General features: G+C 43.8%; 1 protein-coding gene across 2 annotated transcripts in view; it reads left to right on the forward strand.

The window, feature by feature from the left end:
- The window catches only part of LOC308303427 (supervillin-like), an 85258-nt gene that overhangs the window by 39706 nt on the left and 17563 nt on the right, over positions 1-27989 (forward strand). For both annotated transcript variants that reach the window (XM_080747788.1, XM_080747789.1), the window contains exons 4-15: positions 561-622; positions 4292-4392; positions 6372-6471; positions 9167-9759; positions 11184-11319; positions 20984-21131; positions 22335-22406; positions 22652-22738; positions 23541-23721; positions 24453-24625; positions 25813-25974; positions 27796-27932. In XM_080747788.1, coding sequence (XP_080603914.1) covers positions 561-622; positions 4292-4392; positions 6372-6471; positions 9167-9759; positions 11184-11319; positions 20984-21131; positions 22335-22406; positions 22652-22738; positions 23541-23721; positions 24453-24625; positions 25813-25974; positions 27796-27932 — 1952 coding nt within the window. The remainder of the gene's footprint in view (positions 1-560; positions 623-4291; positions 4393-6371; positions 6472-9166; positions 9760-11183; positions 11320-20983; positions 21132-22334; positions 22407-22651; positions 22739-23540; positions 23722-24452; positions 24626-25812; positions 25975-27795; positions 27933-27989) is intronic.

The raw sequence follows: 27989 nt of genomic DNA on the forward strand, positions 1-27989 counted from the left end.
AGGTTTCTGCCTGACAGCAGCGATCCGAGGTAGTTTTGATAAGACACATCTGCAGATTCTGCACGGCCCAGGTTTCATTCAATCTCATTCATATATGTCTGCTTGTAGATCTGCTATTTTCACTCGTTTTGTGCAACAGTCTTGTATGATGAAGCAGGGCTTTACTTTACGAAAAAACGTACACATTTGAAACTTGGAGATACAAGGTTTCTCCAATGTTCTAATTCACATTGGAGGATTTTGTGTGTGGTTGACCTGATCTGACACCACCATCTCCCAAATGATAAAAAAAGACAGGTTCAGGCACATACGCACGCACACGTGCGCACGCACACACACACACACACACACACACACACACACACACACACACACACACACACACACACACACACACACACACACACACACACAGCCACAGCCTATTATCCTACTCTCATATAAGGTAATACTATACCCGGCTGTTCTGACATAGTACAATACTCTGCACTAATGAAAGGAAAAACACTCATGTAACCCTTATCAACCCTGGCGTGTGTGTGTGTGTGTGTGTGTCACAGTTGACAGGCGGACTGCTGATTCAGCCAAGGGAAGCGTAGCTGCCAAGATGTCTGTTTCTAAGGTAGGGTATTTTACATTCTTACCCCATTGTCCACAAATTCACTGTTGCATGTTTAAATATGTGTGTCTGTCTGTGTGTGCGCGCACGAGCACACAACCTTGAGTCAGTGTTTCTCTTTCGTGTGTGGGTGTGTGCTTTCCTCCTGTGCTTACATACTTGCGCCGAACGCCCCAGTCGTGTTCCCTGTGCTTACAGTCCGTCTCGTAGCTGTCACACGCACGTCGGGCGATCTGCTGGCAGTTTAAGACGTGCACCAAAACCTCAACTGGAACATCAGGCTGAAGGTTTGACAGCAGCGTGCAAACAGACCTGGTCTACATGCTTTCAGGAAGGTTTTGACAAAAACCTTCGTGTCGTGTGAACGTCGTGTGAACGTCGAATCCCAGCATCCCTCCGGTGTGATTTCCTCCATGGTTTCCCGTCCATCTGGATTACCCCCCTCCGATATTACTCCATTAATAACAAATTGAGCCGTTCCATAAAGCCCCTCAGTATGTGCTCTCGCCTGCACCTGGGTCCACACTTTTGCCAAAGTCCTCCACATGTAGTTTTGTCCTCGGAGGCCCGAGGCTGCAGTGGAAAGAAAGCTAAAACTCAGAATGCTGGAAGGCACGCTCTCTCAAGGACAAAATGTAGAAAATGTTTGCATACCTCCAAGTATTGTTTTTTGAAAGCGTTTAGATTATTATTATTTTTTAACCAAGTAGCATAGTATTTGCCCTTCGCAGGGCATTTAATGAGCAGGAGTGGTCAGGCTGATTCTTAGTTGTAACAGATGTACGTACATGGCTGTACTGTATGTGACTTGGCCCTTCACAGACCAGGAGCAGTGCCAAGGGTTGGCCAAGTGGACCCAGATGGCTCCCACAAAGAACCTATTGCTCCATCTTCTTTCTTTCTTTCTTTCTTTCTTTCTTTCTTTCTTTCTTTCTTTCTTTCTTTCTTGCTTTCTTTCTTGCTTTCTTTCTTGCTTTCTTGTTTTCTTTCTCTCTTGCTGTCTTGCTTTTTCACTTTCTTTCTTTCTTGTTTCCTTTTGCTCTCTCGGTCTTTCAGTCTTTCTCACTGTCTTTCTTTCTATCTCTCTTTCTCTCTTTTTCTTTCTCTTTTTTATTCTCTATCTTTCCCTCGTGGAAGTGAGACTTAAGAACAGCCGTGATAAATTGTCAGAGACCCTGTCATCACTCGCCCCTGATGTACTCATTTCTCCTCCATGCGGTCCCCGGTGAAGGCCAATGACTCAGCATCTCCTGCAGGAGAGATTTGGTAGAAAGTGAGGTCAGGGGCCTCTGTTGTATAAATCACACTAAAGTCATATAGTACGTATGTAGTATGTCTTCCTCCCAGTGCTGATTAATGCTGCGTGCAGACAGAATAATTCCATTGTGTCTGCTGAACAAAGACACTCAAGCTCATTCATTTTTGTAGGATTACTGTCTTCAATTCTTCCTGCCTCTACTCTCAAATCAATCATATCTATCGTCACTTGAATAACGGTTTAAAATAGTCTGGTTTATCGTTTGTGTTATCATTTTCAAAGACTGTAGAAGCCTAGCTGCTTAACTAACCAGGAAAAAAGTACCGCTTTTATTTTCTTGAAGTTTTGGTGCCGTGTTTTAGTGGAAAATGGTGGTAACTGTATTCTCTGTATGTTTTGAGTGTTTTGGGTCATAATTCATTCCGTTTATTGCAAATTTTGTATTTGATGGATTGCACTTGTATGTTTTTTACCAACTTTGATTTTAATGCTTCAATGGAAAATCCAATAAAAGAAAATGGTGGATATATCATCAGGGAGAAAAGCCCCTCATGTGATTTCTATTGCTACATAGTAAAATCTGCAGCTTTGATTGAACTCTCAGAGGTCCTTTTCTCTTTTGTCTGGTCTTTTCCCATTCCTTTCTCCAGTGTCTGTATAATGACTTAATCTAACTAGACCCTTTTACCACAGAGACTGCACTAAAAGTATACAACAGATGGCGGTTTCCATTTTCTTTTCAATCTGCTATTACGTTAAGCTCGGTATCCCCCCCAAAAATCAAATCTCTTAAATCAATGTTGTGTCCCAATTACTGTACTCTCCTGTCCAAGTAACAATATGTTCAAGCCCCCCTATTTGATTTAGACTGGACAGGCAATCATACTGTATGACTTTGAGGACTGAGCGAGTCACTGTTTACCTTTGGGGACAGTAAAAAAAGAAGAAAAAAAAACATTATGGCATTTCCCTTGAGGAGCCTAGTTAATGTGGAAAATACCCACAATGCCCCTCTCTGTCATTTTTTTTAGGCTTTCTGTATTTGCTCAGGGTGGGTTGATTGCATGCATGCTCTCGCAAGCCTTGGAGTTGTCAAGTGCAACCACAGTCTCACACTTAAGGCCATGATGGACGACATTGGACCTGCCAGGGTTTAAGTGACTTGCTCAATGGATCATCCCCTCTAGTTTCTTGAGGGAGGTAAAAGTGCTAGGCCCTTGCTCCAAGAGTCCGATGCAAGTCTTTATCGGTTGACAGTTTTAACGCGTCCCGGAAAACGCAGGAATCCAACTTTGTTCGCTTGAGAAAATGACGCAGCATCGCAGCCACTCGTCGGATGGCAGTCTCAGAGTAGGTTTCTGGTGTGCAAGAGGTCATAGAAAAGCATGTCTTCTTTTTACATGTTCTTGTTTATATGCAAAAGGGATCTCATCTGACTGTGTGTACAAGGGCTTTCCTTTTACTCATCGACACTTGGTTCCTTAACCAGCGGCGTTCACGTCACACAATTTATTATCTTAACCACTTAACCCATTTAAAACGGGTACACATTATTGTGTATCATTATTTTATGCTTTAACCATTGAAAAATAGCAGATATACAAGCTCACATGCGAGCTTGTAGATCTGCTATTTTTGAAAAATCTTGAAAAATAGAATTTTGACCCGATTCTATAAGTGTCTTTTGAATCCTTCTAAGAGTTTTTGAAAAACCTATGTTTCTATGTCAGCAATCTGGCCAGCCATCGTCAAAGAAAAGGTCCTTTTCACTTAAAGGGGAAGACCACCCATTTTCAATATTGAACTATGTCATTAATATACCTTAGAGGAGTTGTGTGGAAATAGAAAAAAAGTTCCACCTCTTCTGTGTTGCCTAGAACTGGAAGATTGATTTTGGGGTTTGTATTGTAAAGTACAATGGTGTGATGTCATCAAGTTGTACTTTACAATACAAACCCCAAAATCAATCCTCCAGTTCTAGGAAACACAGAAGGGGGGGGGGGACTTCTTTTTCTATTTCCACACAACTCCTCTAAGGTATATTAATGACATAGTTCAATATTGAAAATGGGTGGTCTTCCCCTTTAAATGGAGCTCAGTTAGTCTGTTCTTGAGAGACTACTATGTCAGTGGTTCTCAAACTTTTTCATGTGAAGGACCCGGTTTGGCCACGGGCCCCCATCTCAAAATATTTAGTTCCAGGGACCCCCCAGAAGCAAAATTTGAGTTAGAAATGTTCGCTTTGAAAATACATATTGAAAGATTTGCACACATTTTCACAACTTTTTCAAAAATAGCAGATCTAGTGCCGCGCTGTGGGCTTGTATATCTGCTATTTTTCACTGGTTAAAGCATTCAATAACCCTAACCCTAAATGGGCCTGTGGCCTTTCATCTCTTTTCTGCCTTCTGTAGGAGCAGGAGAAGACGGAGCAGGGAAGCAGCGTTCGGCATGAAGATGAAGACGGAGTGCACTCTCATCCTGTGACCAGTAAGGAGGACCCAGTGTCTTCCAGGTGGGTACACTGCAAAATGTGGAGTCTAATTCCGGCATTGGGGAAACAAATAGCCCCATTTTTACGGGTCCATTTGAGTCAGGTTTTTTTACCCCATGGAGTGAAACTGACACTCTGGAATTTACTGCGTGGGGTCGCTCATATGATTAGCCAGATGACCTAATATCTGGACCCATTATAATTCACTTTGACAGGTTTGAAAAATGATCACATTATTCAGTTAGGAGAATTACTGTAAATTGCACACACTGCAAGCTTGTAGATCTGCTATTTTTGAAAAATCTACCCTAACCCTAACTTGTGCACGTCTTTGAATATTTTGACCCGATACTATAAGTGTCTTCTGAATCCTTCTAAGGTTTTTTGAAAAATCTATGTTTCTGTGTCAGTAGTGTTCAAACCTTTTCATGTGAAGGACCCCCAAAATTATATTTATTTGGCCACGGACCCCCATCTCAAAATATCTAGTTCCAGGGACCACCCAGAAGCAAAATTTGAGTTACAAATGTCCGCTGAAAAGGTAATATGATTAGCCAGATTACCTAATATCTGGACCCATTATAATTCACTTTGACAGGTTTGAAAAATGATCACATTATTCAGTTAGGAGAATTACTGTAAATTGTATTTACTGAGGTGTTCCAGGATGGGTCTTTTGGAAGTCTAATTACATATTGAGTCATTTCAGCAGAATATTTTGGCTCTGGTATATTGCGTATGGCACAGTTAAAGCACAGGGACTGAAATGTTTAGACTTTAAGGTGGACACACAGACTGCACTGTACATAAATAAGGCTGTGGATGGATGGAGAACAAATAATTAAAGGCCATCTGAAAAGGTAATGAAAACCTATGGAGAGATTAACCAGATAAACCTGCAGAGCAATGCTGCAGCACACGCGGACGCATGCGCGCGTGGGTGCGCGTACACACACACACACACACACACACACACACACACACACACACACACACACACACACACACACACACACACACACACACACACACACAACCAAGTTGTAGCCATGGACATGGTGATGAAAACCAGAGTGAAGTTAATAGTTGCAGTGCAAGCCGCCAAACTGTATTTAGCACTCTGTCCACAGCCGTGGGCGTGCGTGCACACGCACAGTACAGTACACGTCTCAGAAGTTTCTTTATGAGTTCCAGAAGTTAAGGGAGATTACATAGTATCTGTACATCTAGAATGTGAATGCCTGTGTGTACTCGCATTGTCTTGAGTTAACCCTAGGTTATCAGCAGCAGCCATCTATCACTGAGTCATGTCCACCCACGCTTGGGGGTTGCTTGTGTGTGTGTGTGTGTGTGTGTGTGTGTGTGTGTGTGTGTGTGTGTGTGTGTGTGTGTGTGTGTGTGTGTGTGTGTGTGTGTGTGTGTGTGTGTGTGTGTGTGTGTGTGTGTGTGTGTGTGTGTGTGTGTGTGTGTGTGTGTGTGTGTGTGTGTGTGTGTGTGTGTGTGTGTGTGCGCGTGTGCGCGTGCGTGTGTACACTAGATGTATGACAGAATGCATGCCAGTCTGTTTACCTATTTGGAATTTTTAACCTGTCCTCAAACTACAGCCTCCAGTCCACAAACACACACTTATGACTCACAAGAAAAACAAGCTCCAATTTAGATAAGATAAGATGCCTATTTTTATTGTATTATGTTGTATAAATGGTTCGATGCATTTATCAGTTTGCGTTCACTTCACATCTGTTATCATTACGTTCTGTTTTCTCATTGTTCCATAGTACATTTAGCTTGATGAAATCAAATGTACACTGTAAGTGAATTATGTTTTCAAAGAACCGGTTGGTTTCTGTTGTTGGGTTGTATAGTACGTCACTCCACTTTTATCACTGTCGCTGCATTGTCGCCATCAAAGCATTTCACAAATGCCATTGTCTGTTGCCATCTCTGTCTCTCTCCCTTAACCCTTTCTGTGCCTCTCTTTGTTTTTGTTGATACTCTAGCCTTTCAAGGACTTCCAAAAAGGAGGAGAGGGAAGAGGAAGAACCCAGCGACAAGACATCGCGGAGGGAGAACTCTTCCACTGTGGAGGAAGAGGAGAAGGTTGGCCTTTATGTGTTGTTTGAACATGTATTCAAAGGGCTATCAAAAGATTTAGGGGGGGAACATTTCGGAGAAGCCGAGAGCCTCCTGAAAGATATTGCTTACGATCAGATGGGATAGACGTCATTTGTTGGTTTGGAGCAAAAATCGCATTTTGGAACAAAGATTCTCGTATGGAAAAATGAGTAAGGGAAATAAGAGAGACGCAGTCTACAGACTAGAGTCTGATCTCATGGTTTCATGTGTGGAAAGATCTCATACTTAATAGCTGTGGTCTTGCAGTTCTCAAAACACTTACTCATCCCCTTTCCACATAACACAGTAACGTTTTGGGGGGGCTTTCTCTTAGGTCATATTTGATGCATAGTTGCAAAATGGACACACTGGTGCTGCATTTCATATCCTGTATGCTGTCCACTACTTCCTTTAACTGTCCTCACTTGTTATGCCGAGAACCCACAGGTCTTAACAAGCGTTGAAGGCCAAGTACAGGCAGTCAGGCACACACACATACTCACATAGTATTAAACCATTTAGACCGGGTACGCATTGATACACATTATTCTATGCTTTAACTATTAAAAATAGCAGATATACAAGCTCACAGCACGGCACCGAGTGCCACGCTGCGAGCTTGTAGATCTGCTATTTTTGAAAAATCTTGAAAACTTGTGCACGTCTTTGAGTATTTTGTGTCTTCTGAATCCTTCTAAGGTTTTTTGAAAAACCTATGTTTCTGTGTCAGTGGTGCTCAAACTCTTTCATGTGAAGGACCCCCAAAATTATATTTATTTGGCCACGGACCCCCATCTCAAAACATCTAGTTACAAGGACCCCCCAGAAGCAAAATTTGAGTTACAAATGTCCGCTTAAAATATATATTTTTTCAAAGATTAGCACACATTTTCATGACTTTTCAAAAATAGCAGATCTAGCTTGTATATCTGATATTTTTCACTAGCTAAAATATAAAATAATTCCAGACCCCTCCACCTTGGGCCCTATTAACTCAGTCCCACTTTCCCCCCTTTGTGGTGCCCCTGCTGAGAACCCAAACAGGTCTTAACAAGTGTTGAAGGCCAAGTACAGGCAGTCACACATACTCACATAGTATATTAAATCCAACACCAACACACATGTTCTCAGACATGTTCTGGTGTTTTTGTCAGTATAAAGCCGACCACCTGGTCACTCCTGCACTTTCACTCCCAGCTGACTCCCCCCCTCCCCCCCACTGAGAACCCTGTTGTCACCCAGCCTAATTACAACATTATCTCATTTTAAACACAGCATGGTGTGTCTATCAAATAACAACTCATTGCAGCCATTTCCAACCTGTTGCCTGGCCCCACTTATGTGTGGGTAGTGTGTGTGAATAATACAAGTGTTCCCCCAAATAATTGGCAAAAACACTTAAGATTTCAATGAAAATATAACATTAATATTAAAACTTAAATGTGTAGGAGCCTACCAGGGTTCTATTTGTATTTCCACTGATTTATTGGGTTAATTGATTGGTGATTGATGGAGGCACTTCATTGGCACCTCATGGATGGCTGTGTCGCTGTGGGTGGCCTCCAGCGGTTATAAAATGATGCCGCTCACTCTCATTGCTGGTTTGATCATTTGGAAGGCAGGGTGAGCTGGGAGAGACATATTTTGTTTACCGTGCTTTCGCCGCACTATAGCACTTTTACATTTTCTCCATTTGCTCATTGTTAATCTATTGACCCATATTTATTGAATATACATGTATTGGAAATTGTATATTGTAATAATTGGTCACTGAAATTATAAGTAAATCATTTAAAAACATATGAGCAATTGTTTCGATGTGAGTGATCTTAGTTTTGCGCGTCTACAGTTTTTATCTCCCAGCCTTAGCCTGGCGGCTGATTAATTATTGCGGTTACTATCAGCCACTTCAACATGTATTGATGTATGATAAAATTAAATTCAAACAAGCTTTATTGGCATGAGAAAACATTACATTACCAAAGCAAGTGTCAAACAGTACAGTATTTATTGTAGAACACATTCATGCTTATTTTACATTTGTCTATTTGCGTGTCTGCCTGAATAGTACATCACATTTGTTTACTCTGAGTACTCTCTCTCTCTCTCACACACAGACACAGACACAGACACACACACACACACACACACACACACACACACACACACACACACACACACACACACACACACACACACACACACACACACACACACACACACCAGACCTACAATCTCTCTTCAACATAATAACAGTGAAACACCACGTTGGAATGCAGTCACCTACTCAACAGTGGTAGATGTAATCAACGCCTGTGTGTGTGCTCGCGCATTGCTCCAGTCTTGGAAGGAGAGTTGCCTTGGGGGCAGAGGGGCGATGTTGATTGAATAGTATTGCATAGCACTGAGTATATGCTGAGTACTACTATAGTGCTTATCCAGAGTGACTTCCCCAATGCAAGATTGGAGTAAGTAGCATGAACCCTATTCAACAAAATGACAGGGTAAATGGTCCAGTAAGTAGAGTGCAAACAAAGAAAACAAAACTTAGTGACACCAGTACCATTAAGTGAGTGGATGCATTCCAACGTATCGACTCACCGCTATTATCTATTGATTCACTCATGGACACAAGGGAACAAAGACGGTTAATCTTTATCTCTCCGCCTCTGCTCTCCAGCCCTCGTCTCCTCAACCCTCCGACAGAACTCACCGCTTCTCAAAGGACAGATTCTCCTCTCCGCCGCCCTCCCCTCCCAGCCAGCCGCCGCCGCTGCAGCGCCAAGACTCCGGGCCTCGGGGCATCAAGGGAATCCTCAAGAAGAGCCGCTCCACCAGCATGGAGTCGGACCACAGCGAGGGGTCGACGACCCCCGAGGGCGGCCCGCTCTCCCAGCAGCCCACCGTCCTCGCCCTCGGCCACTGCCACGCAGAGGACAAACAGGAGGAACCGGGGGAGCAAGAGGAGGTGGGCGAGGAGGAGGAGGAGGAGGAGGAGGAGGAGATGGAAGAAGAGGAGAAAGGCGAGGAGGAAAGGGATGAAGATTTGACGCTAATGGAAGACAGCACTGACGGCGGGAGCTTCAGCCTTCCCGGGGAGGTCAGTGGCGGCAGCAGCAGCGGCGACAGCCTGGAGGAGACGCGGAGCCCCTCTCCCGACGAGAGCCTGGAGGAGGAGAGCACCTCCCTGGAGAAGACGCCGTCCGCGTCCGAGGACGGCGACGAGACGGAGGGCAGCCTGGACGGAAGCATGAGCTCCGCGCTCAAACACAGGTCAGCACACAACACTATTTTATCTGCAAGGAAAGGGGCATCTACAAATTAACAAACATAAAGGAAGTACGTTTTTTTTTTTATCTTTTTTTTTTATTATGTATAATAAAAAAAATTATGAGGTAAACTGATAGGATTGATTAGGATTGTTTGTTTGTTTTTGGTTTTGTTCCCTCCCAATTTTTGCTTTATCTTTTGATCGATTGTATACTTTATTATGGTAGTCAAAACTGTAAACGGCACGGAGGAGCAGTAAAACACTTAGGGCCCTATTATGATCCAGGTCTTATGCTTTATGCCTTAACTTCTTTGACTTTTTTTACTATTTTGTTTTTGTTTTTTAAATATTTCAAATAGCTGATCTGCAAGTTCACAACGTGCAGATGTAGATCAGCATTTGAAGTATTTAAAAATGTTTTTCAAAATAGTGAAAAAAAGGTAAAGAGCTTAAGGCACAAGGCATAAGACCTGGATCATAATAGGGCCCATAGGCTAAAAGGATAACACCAAAAGGTCCTGGGGACTTGTTTCCATTGTGCCTAAGCCAAACAGTATATCCCTCTTTCCCAGGCTTTTGCTTGACATTTGCAGAAGGTTCCATCTCCTGTGGGGGGGCTTCTCTGAGCATGAGTGGTTGGAAGTTTCTCTGAGATCACAGGCAAACAGATCTCTCCCCAAATGAAGGCTTCTGGAACCCGTCCAAATTTGCAAGGAACTTCAGAGCCAGCTCAAAGCCATTCAACAGCCATTCAACAAAGGGAATTATCCCAAATCAATCTGATATACTGAGTAATGAAAAGACATACTGTACATCAGGGGTTTTCAAAGTGGGTGACGGGGCACAAGATCATTTGATAATATTTGGAATTTATTTGGACACTTGAAAAAATATTTAGTATCATTTTAAACTTGAAGTACAAAGTTATTTTCAGTCAGTTCTAACCAAAATGGCTATTATCTCAACGTTTTCCTCGCAACATAATCATTAAAATATCGTCACTGTCAGGCAGAGACCTCTGTCGCACAAAACTAGTGAAAACAGCTGATCTACAAGCACACAACGCCTCGCGATGCGAGGCGTTGTGTGCTTGTAGATCTGCTGTTTTAACTAGTTTAGTACATTTTATAGCTGATTAATATAAAACGTTTTTGGACATACAAGGTTTTTGTCGGGTGGAAGCATATCGTCGTTGTCAACGACGTTATGCTATAAATATAAGGTGCTGGGAGTTAAAATTATAATGTAATGGTGCCTCGGATTAAAAGAATATTCATGGGGTGCCCTGAGACAAAAAGGTTTGGGAACCCCTGCTGTACATACTGTAGGAGGGCTGTCTAGAAGTGAAAAACAAAAAACAAAGCAAGGGCACATTTGACTTTGACTGGACAGAGCTAACGTGTCTGTTTCCCTGCTCTCCTTGCAGAATGTCAGAGTTAACTGGCGGAGACGAGGACTGGAAGAGCAAACTGAAGAAGCCCAAGCCTACAGAAGTGGTCCAGAAGTCCCTGGCTGATCGCTTCAACCAGCTTCATGACGCAGAGAACGCCTGGAAGAAAAAGGTATAGACCCAACCCTTGTAATTGATGTGTGGTGGAATAGCCACCATTAATAGCAGGGTTAATACAAGCTATGATATAAAGCAGTGGTTCTCAAACTTTGAGATTTGAAGGTCTCCCATTAGCTTTTCCATTTGTAAACTGTCAAAGTTACAGACTTTTAAGGGTCAATTTAGACCCCCCATTAAGGAACCTAGAGAGTCCCTGAAGTACACTTTGAGAACCACTGATATAAAGTATAAGAAGTCAACGAGACACTTCACATTTACATTTTATCTTGAATACGCATTTCATTGCAAAACCGCTCAATGTGCAACATGAGCGCAATAAAATTGCAAAAGTGCTACTGAGGGACAAATCAATCAAATCAGTCAAAATGGACAATTTTCTAATTAAAAAAGTGCTTGGTTTTGGTCCTTTTGTGAAGTAGTAGACCATAGTCTGTGGGAGGCATGATAGAATGATGTATGCACAGGGGTGCCTCTCATGTTATTCAGACACTGATGACTCCCGACCACATGTCGAGGCTTCCCCACAGTTTAGCGCGTAGGGGGAATGAATGAGTCATTGCTGGTGATGAGGGGAGGCTGACTGTGTACAGGAACACAGAGAGAGAGAGAGAGAGGGGTACGCTTTTCTCCCCTCCTCTCGCTGAATCAGCTTGTTTTGCTCCCCGAGCGGGAGGAGGTTGGGGCGGGGTTGGGTAGGAAGGACTTTGGGGGTGGAGGACTTGTAAAAGAAGGAGGATTTGGGAGTGGCGTTGATGCCAAATCCAGAGATCCGCAGCTTAAGGCCTCTCTCCCAGCGAGGGGAGCGCGCCTCCGCCCCATAAAAATAAATCCCACACTACGCTGCACCGCGTACCTCCACCACCGCCACACTGGTGTTTTGGGTGTTCTCTGTGGCCACATCTGCTGCATGGGCTGTTCCTCACCCTCCGTTACTATTTCACCAAGGAATGCCTTCTCTTTTTAAAGCTCTCTCTCTCTCTCTCTCTCTCTCTCTCTCTCTCTCTCTCTCTCTCTCTCTCTCTCTCTCTCTCTCTCACTCTCTCTCTCTCTCTCTCTCAGGGGCGTCACAGGGGGGGGGGACTGAGTTACTACAGTATGGCCCAAGGTTGAGGGGCCTTAATTATTTTATACTCTAGCTATTGAAAAATACCAGATATACAAGCTCACAGCACGGCACCGAGTGCCACGCTGCGAGCTTGTAGATCTGCTATTTGAAAAGTCATGAAAATGTGTGCACATTTTTGAATACAGTATATGTATTTTTGGAGCGGTGAAAGCGCTCCCAATAGACAGGTATGTCCGTGGGTATGTGGGTGGCTGGCTGGGTGGGTGGCTGGCTGGGTGGCTGGCTGGCCATGTCCGTAGCCTGGCAATACCTTGAGTGGCCACACACAACACACTAGTTAAAGGAGGGGCGCTGTTTTGTGCAGGCCAGGCACACTCACCACTCACTCACAGGCACAGTTTACTCACTCACTCACTCACTCACTCACATAGGGTACAGCTGCTCAAATTCACCGCTCCACTTCGAACCGAGGTTTGATTTTTTTAAGCGAACATTTGTAACTCAAATGTTGCTTCTGGGGGGTCCCTGGAACGAAATATTTTAAGATGGGAGTCCATGGCCAGATACATATCATTTTGGGGGTCCTTCACGTGAAAGGGTTTGAGCACAGCTGACATAGAAACATAGGTTTTTCAAAAAATCTTAGAAAGATTTGAAATATTCAAAGACTTGCACACATTTTCACGATTTTTCAAAAATAGCAGATTTAGAAGCTTGCAGGGCGCGCTGTGAGCTTGTATATCTGCTATTTTTCAATAGTAAAGCACAAAATAATGCGCAATAATGCGTTCCCAGTCTAAACGGGTTAAACCCCCTCCCCCTATGAAGAACATTCATCTGGGGCCCGCAGTGAATCCTTGTACCCAGGGCCCAGAATTTGGTGCGACACCCCTGCTCCTGCTATCTGTTTCTTATTCAGAGCTCACTGGCAAGCTGCACACAATCCTCCCATGACCAAGCTTTCTTTTTAAATGGGATGTTACGTTTAAGGCGCATCATGTCACGTTTATTTACTCTACGTGAGAGGACGTACCCCTTCTTGGCTTGATGTCGAGCGAGATCAGCGATTCTCTTGGGGGCTTTTGGTTTGGGCTCATCTGCCTTCCAATGATGACCTAACCTTAGGATAAATCCGCTCGTACTCTGGAAAATGGCACATCTTAAGCGTTTGCACACAGCAAAAAAATTCCAAACAAATCCCTGCAAATTGTTCACTGAATACCGAAAGATGATGTCATTTTATATCTGTACTGGCTGTCTCCTTTATGACAAATCCAACGCTAAAACCATAAACTCAGCACTATTCCACTCACAGCACCAAAAATTGCTCCTTGGGTACGCCTGGGGAAAGGCCAAGCTCGCTTCCAAAATGTCTGCGGATTTGTTCCTTCAATCTGTCCAAGATCATTGCCAGTGTCATTGGTCCGGAACGCACAGGGCTCTGTAGCTGCTACTGAAGTCCGCAGAGATTAGCGAACTTGGATGATGAGCACTGCAGATAAGACATGCTTTGGCAAACGATGTGAATGCTGCAGTGGTGCCCTCAGATGTTGGTCATTCACTTGCATGAAAATAATAATTTAGCAGGTATTGTACCCAGTTATTTCTTAGTTTAGGCATTTGTTTTTGCTTGCAGAATTGATTGATCGCCAAAAAGAAAAGCACATATTTGAGTGAATTGATTTGTCCTTCACAATGCAACTTGTTGCGTTGGGATCTGTTGCCCCTGCATCCCTCTGTAACAGTGGTTCTCAAAGTGGATTTCAGGGACTCTCTAGGTTCCTTTATGGAGGTCTAAATTGACCCTTACAAGTCTGTAACTTTGACTGTGTACAAATGGAACCAAATGGTTCCATTTGTACACTGTCAAAGTTAAGGGGAGACCCTCAAATGTCAAAGTTTGAGATCCACTGCTCTGCAACAAGAAGGATCTCACATTTAGGAAAGCGCATCGGTTTTTTCACATTAAGGACAAGCTGAAGCCTGGTCTCGCACACAAAGCTGAGGCGCAGCAGATGTTATCGTTCTTCAGTGGATGTCCGGGGGAGCGGAGGACTGCATGGCACGCACCATGGCCACCTTCTCCCACCCGCCCCAGATGTTTCCCGTTACCCCTTTCTACGTCTTTTTCTTTTCACAACTCGTACGTTTCATTGAAGCGAGGCCTTGTTATTGGAAATTATATTCCCCAAAAATGTGGGTGTTTTTCCTTTTGAGCGACAGCTGTTTATAATAAGCCGTCACTTTTTGGGGGGTTTTTGCTGGCAACCTGAAGCTTTATCACACACTTTACGTCAAGTCATGCTAATGCTCGTGCAGCCCGGGGGGAGAAGAATGAATCTCGTTCGCTTAAACCGTGTGCAAGTCATGCTCCAGGTATGAGAGTCACGCTCACTGGAAATGTGCCTGACATCTGTCCATGGTGCTGCTCACAGCACAAATGGAATGACTATTACTTTTTTTTTCTGCCCTTTTTTTCTCCCAACTGGCCTGAGTACAATAACGGTGACCTCATTGCTCTATTATTCACAATCCCCCTGTAAGCCATGAGAACCAATTGTTGTCCCGGCCTGCAGGTCCCCTTTGGGCACTGCCAGCCAGCAGAACTTGAGACGGCTGGTTGGAAATGATGTCCCTTGTGTGTTGCTTCCCGGGAAATGTCTTGGAGATAATGCACTTACGGGTGGGGGGAGGGGGAGGGGGGGGGGGGGGGCATATACACAGGTCTAATGGCGATGTGTGCCAGAGGCCTCTCGCTATTTTTAAAGGGACAGTTTGCGGTATCATTTGCCCATTCATGTTCAAGAGTTGTTTCTGTGGTAGAGCCAGCGTTAGGTAACCTGACTCCGCCAGATGGTGGCAGCAGTGCGTACCGCCCTTCCTTACCATCTGAGACCGCTCGGGGAGAGTTGATAACACTCGTAAAGTCCCAGGGCGGACGAATCAGCGGCAGCTACGGGCGGGCTCTGAGGGGCTCTGAGCCAATAGAGTGTGACTGCAGACCACGTGGAAACCCAGGAGGCGGATTCCGGGTGTAACGTCATGCAGACAGGCCAATATGATTGGTTGGAGTTGGCACTCCCAGACTGTGATAGACAGACGGCCCCATCCAATCACCTGCTAAAGAACTTGAAAAAATGGCCCGCCTCCTACATCGGTTTGGTTGGAATGAATCCAGACGGTAAAAGCAGGGCGGTATGCAGGCATACTCACTGCTGCCACCATCTGGCGCAGTCAGGTTAAGCATTAGGCCATGTTGTGCCAATTTTGTACTAATAATGCATGGTCTAATTTGTTTCCCCCTCCCTTACGTATACCCAGAGTATGTCCGTATATAGTTTTTGTAATTAAACATTGCCCCTTGTTTCCGTTAATCATGTTCACAGTAGCCATTTCGCGCTTCAATCATGGCTACTAGTAGCCTGGTTTCCAGCCTGTTTGTGCTCCGTTCGGCGATTTGTTTTCTCTCTCCGCACTACAGTCTGGGGAGGATTCATTTGACTCGTATTTCAGGGACAAGTTGTGACGTAGGCGTCGTCGTTGCTTATTGGATGTTGTTCCAACGAATCAGAGTAGGCTTAAGGTAGCTACGTCATCAACCAGCCAATACAGACTGGTGTATTTGTCCTGCCCCACAAAAAAGAACAATCGGAAGCCGCAGTGGCTGGAGAGCCACGTGGTGTTGTTCCAACAAATCTAAGCTGCGTCTGGTGTGTTTGACATGACAGACATGACTAAAGACCAATAAGAAGCTGTGGTTGGACTCCACTGAGTTCTATGTCCCACCCCCCCTTGGAGATAGGCTCCTTTCCAGACTGTGATGCGTAGAGACAATACAAAATGTGGAACGGAGCGAACAGGCTGGAAACCAGGCTAGGCTACTAGGGTTTCCAACCTTAGTAGTATGATGTAAACGTGGGATGGCCACAGTGTACAAAAGTATAGACAATTCCTTTCAGTTTTGGATGGTCAAATTCTGGTCTTTCCCTTTCTTTGTAGTTCTTTGTTAAATTAACACGTAAGGAGTTTACAGTGTATGTTTCAAAAGACGCCCCTCCGTTGTGTCTTTGATCTACCCATGCTGGAAATCCTCTCTCTTCAGCTGGGTCTCTCTGGGATGGATCTCTAAGCTGCCCTCCTGTTCTTTTCCCCGCATCATTTCTCTCCCTCTCTCTCTTCCTTCCTCCCTCCTCTCCTCTTCCTCTCCAGCCCTACCTCACCCTTCCTCCTCTTTTTTCCCCCAGTTTCCTTCCTTTCCTCTCCAGGCTCTACCTTATATACCCTTTTGACTTTGCCACCCACCCGTCAACCTATGCTAGTCTCTTCAGGTGAGTGTGAGTGTGCCTGTGTGTACTGTGGTTCTCAACCTTTGGGTCGGGACCCCCAGGAGAGATCCCCACCAGGATAGATGACACATGAGTCCCCAGAGTTCAGTGAAGTGACAATTTATGGGGTTTTGAGACCATTTTGATACCGGGAAAAAAAACATTACTGCGTCAAAAATAATCAACAAACATATTGTCAAATAATATAAGAAAGAAGTTTACGAAAATAGCTGATATACAAGCTCACAATGTCTTCGCGTTGCGAGCTCAAATTAAAATAATATTTGAACGGGGGACCTTCCCGGTCCCATTAGGATTATTTTGGCGGGTCACAGCCTGAAAAGGTTGAGAACCACCGCTCTAAGTAAATGTGTCTGCTGCATGTACAGTATATACCTTTTTTGCATGGTCTTCCTTGACATGAGCTTTTTCTTTCTGTCTTCTCTCTGTATCCGAGCTGCGGTGATCACTCTCGTCCCGAACTCGGGGACACCTCCTCAGCGTTGACAACACATTTTGCTCTCACTACACGGTTGCGGTTGGATGGTAGATGTATCTGTGTCTGTGGTTTGGCCCACGGCACTGCCTGTAGAGAGGCAGGGTAGAGTAAAGTGGTTTCCTGTGGGTGTTTTTGAGGCCCAGACGAGTGGAGTGCCTCTACTCGGCTCTCCTCTCCTCTCCTCTCTTGTCTCTGGGGTCCTGTCAGGCCAAGGTATTTCCCCTCTCTGATAGACTCCAGAACTGAGCTGCTGGCTTTAAATGGGGGGCTTCTCGGCAGTGCGCGTGTGTGTGTGTGTGTGTGTGTGTGTGTGTGTGTGTGTGTGTGTGTGTGTGTGTGTGTGTGTGTGTGTGTGTGTGTGTGTGTGTGTGTGTGTGTGTGTGTGTGTGTGTGTGTGTGTGTGTGTGTGTGTGTGTGTGTGTGTGTGTGTGTGTGTGTGCGCGTGCGCGTGTGCGTGTGTGTGCCTTAGAGATAGTGGGCATGATAATGGACACTCCAAGGTACTGCATGTGTTCATCTATTTTTGATAGGACTGAAAACACACACCACACCAATCCTATAACCGTGTGGCTGTTATAGGATTACAATATTTACCTGCATGCCCTGCAGTCTCTGTGATGTCACAGTATCACAGTATTTTGATTTTGATATAGGTATTACACTGTGCGTGCATGCATTGCACACATGGGAGGGAAGAGAAAAAGTGGAAGCCTGATGTCGGTCTATACTATTTGCTCACTGCTGCATGTTCTTGCATTCATGTATGGTCAAACCAGCACTTAAGATTCCTCAGACCTATTATGACAATTGAAGTTAAATCGAGTTAAACTGAAAGAAGCCAGTCATGAAGCAGAGGAATATCTCTGCCAGCATCTAGTACTGTGGACCTACTGTATACAGGGGCCTGGATTGTGTTTGACTATACACATTTGTGTGCAAGTTGCATTTAGTTGACAATTTCATCCCGAGTAGTACTATTAATGGACACATTGGTTGTTGTTGCAGGTATCAAACTTGTGATATTTCTATTCCACGATAGTCCCTCAAACCACTAGTTTTATGGCTAGTTGGCCACCAGACCAGCTTTTGGCTCCTTTACAGTACTTTTTAACAACACTGTTTGGGGGCCAGTCGAGCCAATAGATAATTGATTTTCATAAAATCTCAGGCAGTTGACTTGTGATAATCACTTTGCTCTGACTATGCCCACGTTTTTTCTTTCTATCTTTCTTTCTTTTTTCTTTTGTTTTTTTGTTTTTTAAATGAATGCCCTACTTCGTCATACTACAGAGTCTCACAAAAGTAGCACAAATAGCAGATCTACAAGCTCAGAACTTGGCGCATACTTTTTAATTTGAATCCCGAAAAGTAATAGTCTAGTTTTTCCACCCGACAGCAAAGACAACTTATGAGTTCATCTTTTCCTAAGGTCCTCTGAAGAGAACAGTTTCTTATAACGTATTATACAGCTTATATGCAGAAAGAATCGTAGCCTTATGGTCTACATAAATTATTTATAAAAAAAAATATATATATATATATACTGTATATATTGAGTCTCTAGAAGACGGTAGTATTATTTTCATTTGGTGAAGCCAAGACCTGTTACTAATCATGAAAAGTGACGCTGATTTTCTTTAGTAAAACCACTTTAATGGTGCGGGGCTTACTGTTGTCACGCTGCTCTCGATCGGCGATGACAACGCGGGTTTAGCGGTGGATTCATCGCCTAATCCGTCGCCGTGGCCTCTTGTCACGCCGCTGACATCTTTGACTGTTTACGCTGCCTCTTCAGAGCGCTGTGTGAGAGAGAGCAGACCTCCCCAGATCAACAGTCTCAGCAGCCACACTTTGATGAGAGCTTCTGAGAGAGCAGCTAGGCCCTCCGTCACACCCATCCATCACATGGCTGTCCTGCTCTCCCATTTAGGAGCTTGTAGATCTGCTAATTTTGAAAAATCGTGGAAACGTTTGCACATCTTTTAATATATATATTTTTTTCAAGGCAAACTTTTGTAAACTCAAATCTTTGCTACTCGGGGGTCCCTGGAACAACATACTTTGAGATGGGGGTCCTGGCCAAATACCTATAATTTTGTACATTTATAGAATCAGGTCAATATATTCAAAGACTTGCACACATTTTATCGTTTTTTCAAAAGTAGCAGATCTACAAGCTCGCAGTGAGTGCGGCACTCGGAGCTTGTATATTTGCTATTTTTCACTAGTTAAAGCATAAAATAATGTTTAGGCCTTTGAATGTCTTCTAAATCAGTGGTTCTCAAACTTTTTTGTGCCAAGGACGCCAAAAATGATATGAATTTGGCTATTTCTGTCTGACACTGTAGTAGTATGATGAATAGGGCATTAAAATATGTAGTTAAGAGGTTTATTAACTACAGGGACAATATGTACATACTGTACATAATGTGCTATTGTGGAACACACACAGCCATACACACACTTCAACCATTTCTTGCCGTTAGCCAGCTTTTTGCATTAAAAATAGCCGATCTACAAGCTGACAACGTGTTGCGTCAAGACAAGTTACCCAGCTTGTTGGCTTGAAAGTCTCTTATTTCTTTTATATAAAATGAAGCTTAGAACTGTTCTTCACCACATCTTCCCCATTGTTTCGTTTGTTTGCAGTGGGGGAGCCATGTGTTTTACATTTCTCCAGAGACAATTAGCGAAATGGTTAGAGCAAAATGTGTCATTATATTCCCCATTAATCAAAACAACAGAACGCATATCTGTCTCCTCTGTGGTTGCTGCTTGCGTCCAGGCCGTCTGGTTCAGGAATCGGCAGGCCTGGTACATTAGATCAGATGAATAACTTGTCGTTGGCGAAGGAGTAAACGATAGCAGCCGCTCTAAATCCATCCAGGGCCAGTAAAAATGCGTTGTGGACATTTAACAGTGGAATATATCATTAATGACTGCGAAACTGCTCCTGGGCTGCAGTGGGAACCGGGGGCCTCCGGAGCACGGCCATGGTAATTCATTTTTAATGGTGGAATTCAGGTGCAGAAACATCAGGCTGAGTAAATCACTGTGAAAAATCGCCACAGACGCGTGTGTGATGGATGAACCAAGTCCACAGTTATGTTTTTGGGGGTATTTTTTTGTTTTTTCTCTCTCTCTGTTTTTCTACGGAGACCCAAAGTAGATCATGTTTTTGCTCTTAAGAATGAGTCTTGACTGATGAAGTAGTACAGAGTTTGGGGTTGTTTTTTTCTCTCATAAATATACATGTCCAGAAATCAGCAGATCTCTGTCATGTTGTTACGTTACGTCTTTCCTTCCTTCAGTCCCAGCAGACAGCAGTCTTTGCTTTGTGTTTGTGGACCTTTGTGTCGCTCTGAGCCGCCCTGCTGTCTCTCAGTAAATAAAATGAAAAGTGGATGTGGATGGGCCATTACTGACTGCATTTGTTCATGTGCCTGTTCTGTTTAGTAAACTTGTGCTTTGTGTAACCACTTGTTTAACCACATAAGCCCAATATACAATCTGCTTCAAATAACTTTCCTGACATTGTCAACCACCCTACTACCCGACACCAGGGTCTAAAGTTCTCAATGGAAGAGTAGGCAGACCACCTCCAAAACTGCAGATGTGCTACCAGACAGATTGGCTAAAATGATGTTTTATTCACTAAAATGAGTCCCGGATTGTATCTTTGCAGTTTGCATCGGTAACACTAAGCGAAGCAGCGATGACAGTGCTAGTAAGAGTAATTGATGTCATGTTGTGCTGGCTGTGTCAGAAGTCCAGTGCGGATGTGGAGACCAAGATGTCGCTGGCAGACAGGATGAAGATCCTGCAGGAGAAGGAAGAGGCGTGGAAGAGCAGAGGGAAAGGAGCCGCCAATGACTCCACTCAGTTCACCGTAGCTGGACGCATGGCCAAGAGAGGTAGAGCACATTTTCTAAAATAGCGGAAATGGCTTATCTACAAGCTCACGACGCGTTGTGAGCTTATAGATCGGCTATTTCCACTATCAATGTTATTTTTTAAGAATAAAGTTGTCAAATACAGTATGTCAGTCATTTATTTGTATATTTAGGTTATGTGTCATATCTGCCATGTGCAACTTGTAAGCCTACAAGCCAAACAGAAATGTAATTGTCAAAGAAATCGTTAATCGCAATTATTTGAGTGACAATTAATCGTCACGTAAAATGTCATAATCGTGACAGCCCTATGTGTCTCTAGTCTACAAGTAGGAGATGTCTGCGCGCTTCAGCCAGCAGTTGTTGGTAGAAGGACTCGTTGGTGCTCAACAAGGACAAACTATATCAAAAAGACATATTACCTGGGCACTTCAAAAAAGACTACCCAAATAAAAAAGATGGAGCACTCAACTGGTCTGCACGTTCATTTATTAGAGCGACAGGGTGTCTCTAGTCTATTGTATCTCTCTCTCTTTCTCTCTCATTCACTGTGTCATTATCTGTGCATCAGTGTGTTCTATTCAACATGGACCAGTGATGCGGACCAGAGTGGTTACTGTATGTTTACTACTAATGAGTAGTACATCCTTGCAGTGCTCTTTACAGGCCTGCGGACATTTAAACTACACAGCACTATGCGGCAGATAGTGAGTCATAATATGATGACAACAGGAAGTAACAGGACATCACGGTGGCCATAGCAGAGTGGGCAGAGAGGCCTTCTGGGAGTCATAACTGTCCCCAGTTCAACCCATGGTCCGCCCAGTCTATGAAGTGTCCTGTTCTGCAGATGCTCTATTAATAGTTAGGATGGGTAACTGGAGAGGACACATTTCACAATGAGCAAATGAATAGTAAAATACCCCAAAAGGTGGTATTATTATGTTATTATTGCTATTATTACAGATCAGCCAATGAAAGCATGTCATCATTATACTTTGTCAGTGCCATGGAAGTTTATTGTTGGTTAGCGTATGTCAATCCTAAGAGCAAACAACGAATGCCAGAATTGACCTGTGCCGATGTATACAGGCCTAATTCTGGGCCTAATTCCCAACATACAGTACCATCTGTAATGTGAGGCACCCTATCGACAAAGGCAATGATATACAATGATCGTCCAAAGAAACAGCTCAGAGTGATGTTGTTGTTGTGTTCCACCAGGGCTGGTTTCAGACGAGTCTCCTCTCATCCACCTCAAGAAGTCTTCTGCCACACCTGTAAAGCCACAAGAAGGTACTGGGATATTTTTATGGATATGCATAAAATTGAAAATGCTATCATATACAGTAATTGTTGGAAAATACACATCGTTGCCGTAGGATGGAAACCTGTTCCTTTTTCATTACAGAAAATAGTGAAAATAGAAGATTTACAAGCTCACAACGCGTCATAGCTTGTAGATTGGGAATTGTACAATTTGCTAAATGTGTTAAAGTATTTGCCAACACAACTCTGTTGCCTGGTTCTTGCTTGCACAGAGATCTCCACTAGAAGTGATGTCAAGGTGGAAGGGGACAAAAGGCTGGACAAGCTCGAGTCCTTCCTGGACAAACTCCATAATAAAGGTACTGTATTGTATTGCTTTTGAAATCACTTTCAGTGAAAGGACATTCTAGTGAACTCAATTTCACATCCACTTTTGGCTTTCACATCCATGTAGCCTCTTTCCGAAGTTCAAGTTGCTTTATTTTCCGGGCAGAAACGACAGGAGTGATTCGTGTCAGTAAAGATTTACTTCATATTACACCATCAAACGTATTGCTGAGCAGGAGTTACAGCCAACAGATATGTACTGTATATAATATATTCAACTTCTTCTTTACCACACACTGTCCTTCTAATTCAGTGGTTATCATGGTGTATGTGTTGTTAATACACTATACTGACTTTGAATTGGCAAACTTTCACCCAGATTATCCAATTAAACCCTATGCTTGGTTCCTCAGTCCCTCAGGGCTATACTATTGACTTTACTTTACTTTAGAGTCTAGACATTCAATTTCTTCGCGGGAAATAGCAGATCTACAAGCTCACTATGTGTTGTGTTGTGTCGTGACACATTGTGAGCTTGTAGATCTGCTATTTTTGGTGAAAGTTTACCCCCCAATACAGATGCTGGGGTTTTTTAAGTGGTTAAAACATACAGTATGAAGCCGCAGTTTTGGAAGGGCAGTGGTTCTCAAAGTGGATTTCAGGGACTCTCTAGGTTCCTTTATGGGGGTCTAAATTGACCCCCACGAGTCTGTAACTTTGACAGCTTACAAATGTATTTGTACACTGTCGAAGTTAAGGGGAGACCTTCAGAAGTTTGAGAAGCACAGTTCAAGGGCATTCTCAGTGACACTTCCTCCTTGCTGGGTGGGTCAGGCATGGGTCCCAGCAAGACGTCCACCATCGAGGTGACGGCAGAGACGGAGAAGGAGGTGATGACCCTGGACGACGAGGAAACCTTCGGCAGCTTCTACAAGGCCGTCTCCCCCACGGCACTCAACTCCAGTATCACTATGACAGAGGAGGACCTGGGCCAGATTACTCCTGGTACCCCAATGTAGGTTCATGATGATCATTCAAATGCATACCCCAATGTAGATTAATGATAATTCAAATACGTTCCCCAATGTAGGTTCATGATGATCATTCAAATGCATACCCCAATGTAGGTTCATGATGATCATTCAAATACATACCCCAATGTAGGTTCATGATGATCATTCAAATACATACCCCAATGTAGGTTCATGATTGAACAATTCAAACAAATGCCCAGTTATCGTGAAAAAAGTGTAAATTAAAAGGAACAACAGTAATGACCAACCAGGTCTTATTATCAAAGCAAGTTGGCCCAAATCAAAATTCAGTAGGAAAAATGAATCACTATCATCACTATCACTATCTCACATTTTTCCTTTCTTATTTGACAAGTTGGCCAATGTTTGACCAGTATTTATAGTTTCTTTGTCTTTTCTTTTCTGAGTTATTAAAAAGTTCTTTATGTGGGGGGTCCCGACCCATGTATGGAGTATGGATTTATGTATGTTTTGGAAAAACACATTTTTGCCCTATTTGTGGAGATAAGTGACCTACGGTCGCTTATCTCCCGATTAGGGAGTCTTACTGGTGTGTGTGTGTGTGTGTGTGTGTGTGTGTGTGTGTGTGTGTGTGTGTGTGTGTGTGTGTGTGTGTGTGTGTGTGTGTGTGTGTGTGTGTGTGTGTGTGTGTGTGTGTGTGTGTGTGTGTGTGTGTGTGTGTGTGTGTGTGTGTGTGTGTGTGTGTGTTCAGGCTGACCTCAGCTGTAACGGAGCACAAACGGGCCGTGCGTCCGGCCAGGAGGAACCAGGGCTCCAGGAACCCTCTGAGGGCCCTGGCCGCCCGCAACGACATCCGCCAGGTCTACACCGAGCAGAGGCTCAACGTGGCCACCGTGGAGACCAAGAGGATACAAGTGGAGAGGAGTAAGACTTCCCTGCATCGCATTTTTGTTATGTTGTTGTCAGGCAGAAACCTCATATCTCCATATTTAATCATTTCGTAAATGTACATACTACAGCGTCACACAAAAGCATCAATAGTTGCAGATCCGCAAGCTCGAAACGTTTTGAGCTTGTAGATCTGCTACTTTTGTTACTTTCGAATTTGAATCCTGAAAACGTAACAGTTTTGGACATACTGTATGAGGTTTCCACCTGACAGAGACAATAATAATATATTGCCAAATCTCAAGACACTTTAAATAATAAAAGCACAGACAGACACTCGGTGGGAGGGTGGCCATCTGCCTTGGCCGTGCTTGTAGGGGGGGTCAATCCAAAGTTGTCATGTGACCTTAGATTTCATGTGACCTAAGATTTCAAACCATATGCCTGCAGTTATTTGGCAAAGACGTATGATCATTCAGAGGAATGAATATGCACTCGACAAAGTGTTTTCAGAATTCAATCTGGTGTATGACAGACACGTCATTATTCCTTCTTGACTCAGTTCTCATTGCGTCGAAAAGTCACTCTGACCCGGGTCGCACCGCAGAGGCTTACAACAACAGGAAATGACGACTACAGATTACTCACATGAAAGAAGAAATTAAAACCACTTCCCTTTCTCTCCTTATCTATACTAGGCTTATTCCAGGGCTTGTTCACTCATACTTTCTCACAGTAGGATCTTACATTATTAGCTACATAGTGACGAACACAATGCTAATGTATCGATGACCCCAGAAGGAAAGGGCTCAGTCAGAGCTCTATGGTGTGTACTGTATGTAACTGCATGTGATGAATCATTCTCAGGTGTGGATAATAACACCTAAGAACACCCTCTATTAGGTGTCTCTCTAACCTCTGGGTCACAGACCCATTTTTATGGTTCAAGTAAATATCCTTCTATCCTTGTTTCTTTCGTATAAAGAATATTGTGTGTGTGTGTGTGTGTGTGTGTGTGTGTGTGTGTGTGTGTGTGTGTGTGTGTGTGTGTGTGTGTGTGTGTGTGTGTGTGTGTGTGTGTGTGTGTGTGTGTGAGTGGATTTAGATGGCATTTCTAGAATTGTTCTGGGAAGACAATACACCTATATTTTGGGTCTTGGCTGAAAAGGTTTGCTCCAACCACTGCTCTAGTCTAAACCACTCTTGTCTCCTATCTTATGCAGTGGCAAAGCACTCCAAGTCCAACTTGGCCGATGTGGCCTTGGCCGGCCTGGCCAGCAAGGAGAACTTCCGCAAGGTGTCCCTGCGCAGCGTGAAGTCCACTGAGGTTGTGACCAACAACAGCACGCTTCCCTTCAACAAGCTCATGCTCATCCGCATCAAAGGTCAGAGCGAGAGGCAGTGGACATTGTGTATGATGGATGTCAGTGACTGAGAAAACCTGGCTTCTAAAGGCCAATACATGTAAAGGCCAATACATACAGTATACAGTACATACTGAAGTGCCCTTGGGCAAGGCACTGAACCCCCAACTGCCCCAGTGGAGTTGCTCAGTGGCCGACAGTATAAGACTGTGGTTGCACAGGGCAGCTCCCAGGTGTGTGTGTGTAGCAGGTTGTTACTGAAAAAGGGAATTAGTTCTCAGCAAACATCCCCTAGGTAGATAAAAAAATGTCATGTTCCCTCCGACTTTCGAGGCTTTCCGATCTATAGTTTGCAGAGTTCAGACATCTGGAGGTGCACGAGTTCCGAGGAAAGGTTCTGAGGCCGGCCATCTGAAGTTCGGAATTACATCATTTTATAGTTATATATATATCACCTGCCTTTCCAAAGAAAAATGTGGACGTTGGAGGGAGCTTAAGGGCTTGATACACTTGATATGTCGTAGAGCGGATATTTTTGGTGTGTGACACCGTGTGAGCAACCAAGTATAAACCCAACTTCAGCTTTAATATCTATGTGCTCCCTTTCATCTGTGAACTGTTATGACAGGGTTGTAATTACGTCATCTACCACTGTTGCATTCCAGATAATGATTGATGTCCTGGTAAAAAATTAAAATAAAAATCCCCACGTTTTTCTACAGAAGTTTTGTCATTTCAATATTCCTCTGTGTTCGTTTCAAAATATTTCTCCAGGCCATTTCTTGGCAATTCCCTATCTGTGACTAATGATATCTGTCAGCGCCTGTGGACATGTGGATCACTTAACCCAAAGCGTCACTTTAGCTTTTAACCCCTTTAACCATCTTTATATTACAAAAGAGTAAGTGATCTACTTCCGGGTCATGTATCGCTAACTTAAATACCAAACCACTTGGCCAAGATGTACTACATATGTACTAAATATAGCTTAAAAATTCAAACACCCATGTCACCTTTGCAAGATGTCGTTTCCAAACCTCTGTATACAGTTGTATTCGTTATTACCCTCATATTTTGCCTCTGTATAAAATAGTCCGCCGGTCAAATATGTCCGACCGGAAACGTGTGCTGCGGCACAATAGTTCCGCCACAATAGTTCCGCCACAATAGTTCCCCCGTTTTTTTTTTTTTACTTTTTTTTTCTTCTTTTTTTTAACTAGATGTGAGCGGCCCGAAGGGCCGCGACCCTCTAGTTATTTTATACTTAAGCTATTCAAAAATAGCAGATCTACAAGCTCAACTTTTTTTTTTAAATCATGCAAATTTGCGCTAATCGTTGAATGTAGGCTCAGGGGTGAGATGCCGTGTGCTCGGTTGGGCTCGGCGAGCCCAGACTTATTTAACTGCACGCACGCGCGCCTCACATGCACGCACATGAATCATCACGTCACAAATTCAGAGGGGCACCACTTCTAAAATCCATATCACACCACTGTGTAGGCTATATATATTTTTAAAGTGAAAATTTGTAACTGGAATCTTTCTTTCTCTGGGTCCCTGGAACAAAACATATTTTGACATGAAAAAGTTTGAGCGCCACTGATATAGAAATATAGAAAATACTGGTTTTAGTGGGTTAAAATGAGTGTAGGTGTGTGTTCTCACGGCGGGGTGTGTGTGTGTGTGTGTGTGTGTGTGTGTGTGTGTGTGTGTGTGTGTGTGTGTGTGTGTGTGTGTGTGTGTGTGTGTGTGTGTGTGTGTGTGTGTGTGTGTGTGTGTGTGTGTGTGTGTGTGTGTGTGTGTGTGTGTGTGTGTGTGTGTGTGTGTGTGTGTGGCGTGCAGGTCGGAGGCACGTGCAGGTCCGGCTGGTGGAGCCCACGGCCCGCTCTCTGAACAGCGGCGACTGCTTCCTACTCATCACTCCCAAGCAGTGCTTCCTGTGGAGCGGCGAGTTTGCCAACGTCATCGAGAAAGCAAAGGTGCTTTTCACTCTTAAAGACGTAGTGAAATGAAACCTATGTTTTTCACATCTTTTA

The sequence above is a fragment of the Nannobrachium achirus genome (assembly GCF_963921795.1).
Source record: "Nannobrachium achirus genome assembly, chromosome: 18".
NCBI lineage: Eukaryota > Metazoa > Chordata > Actinopteri > Myctophiformes > Myctophidae > Nannobrachium > Nannobrachium achirus.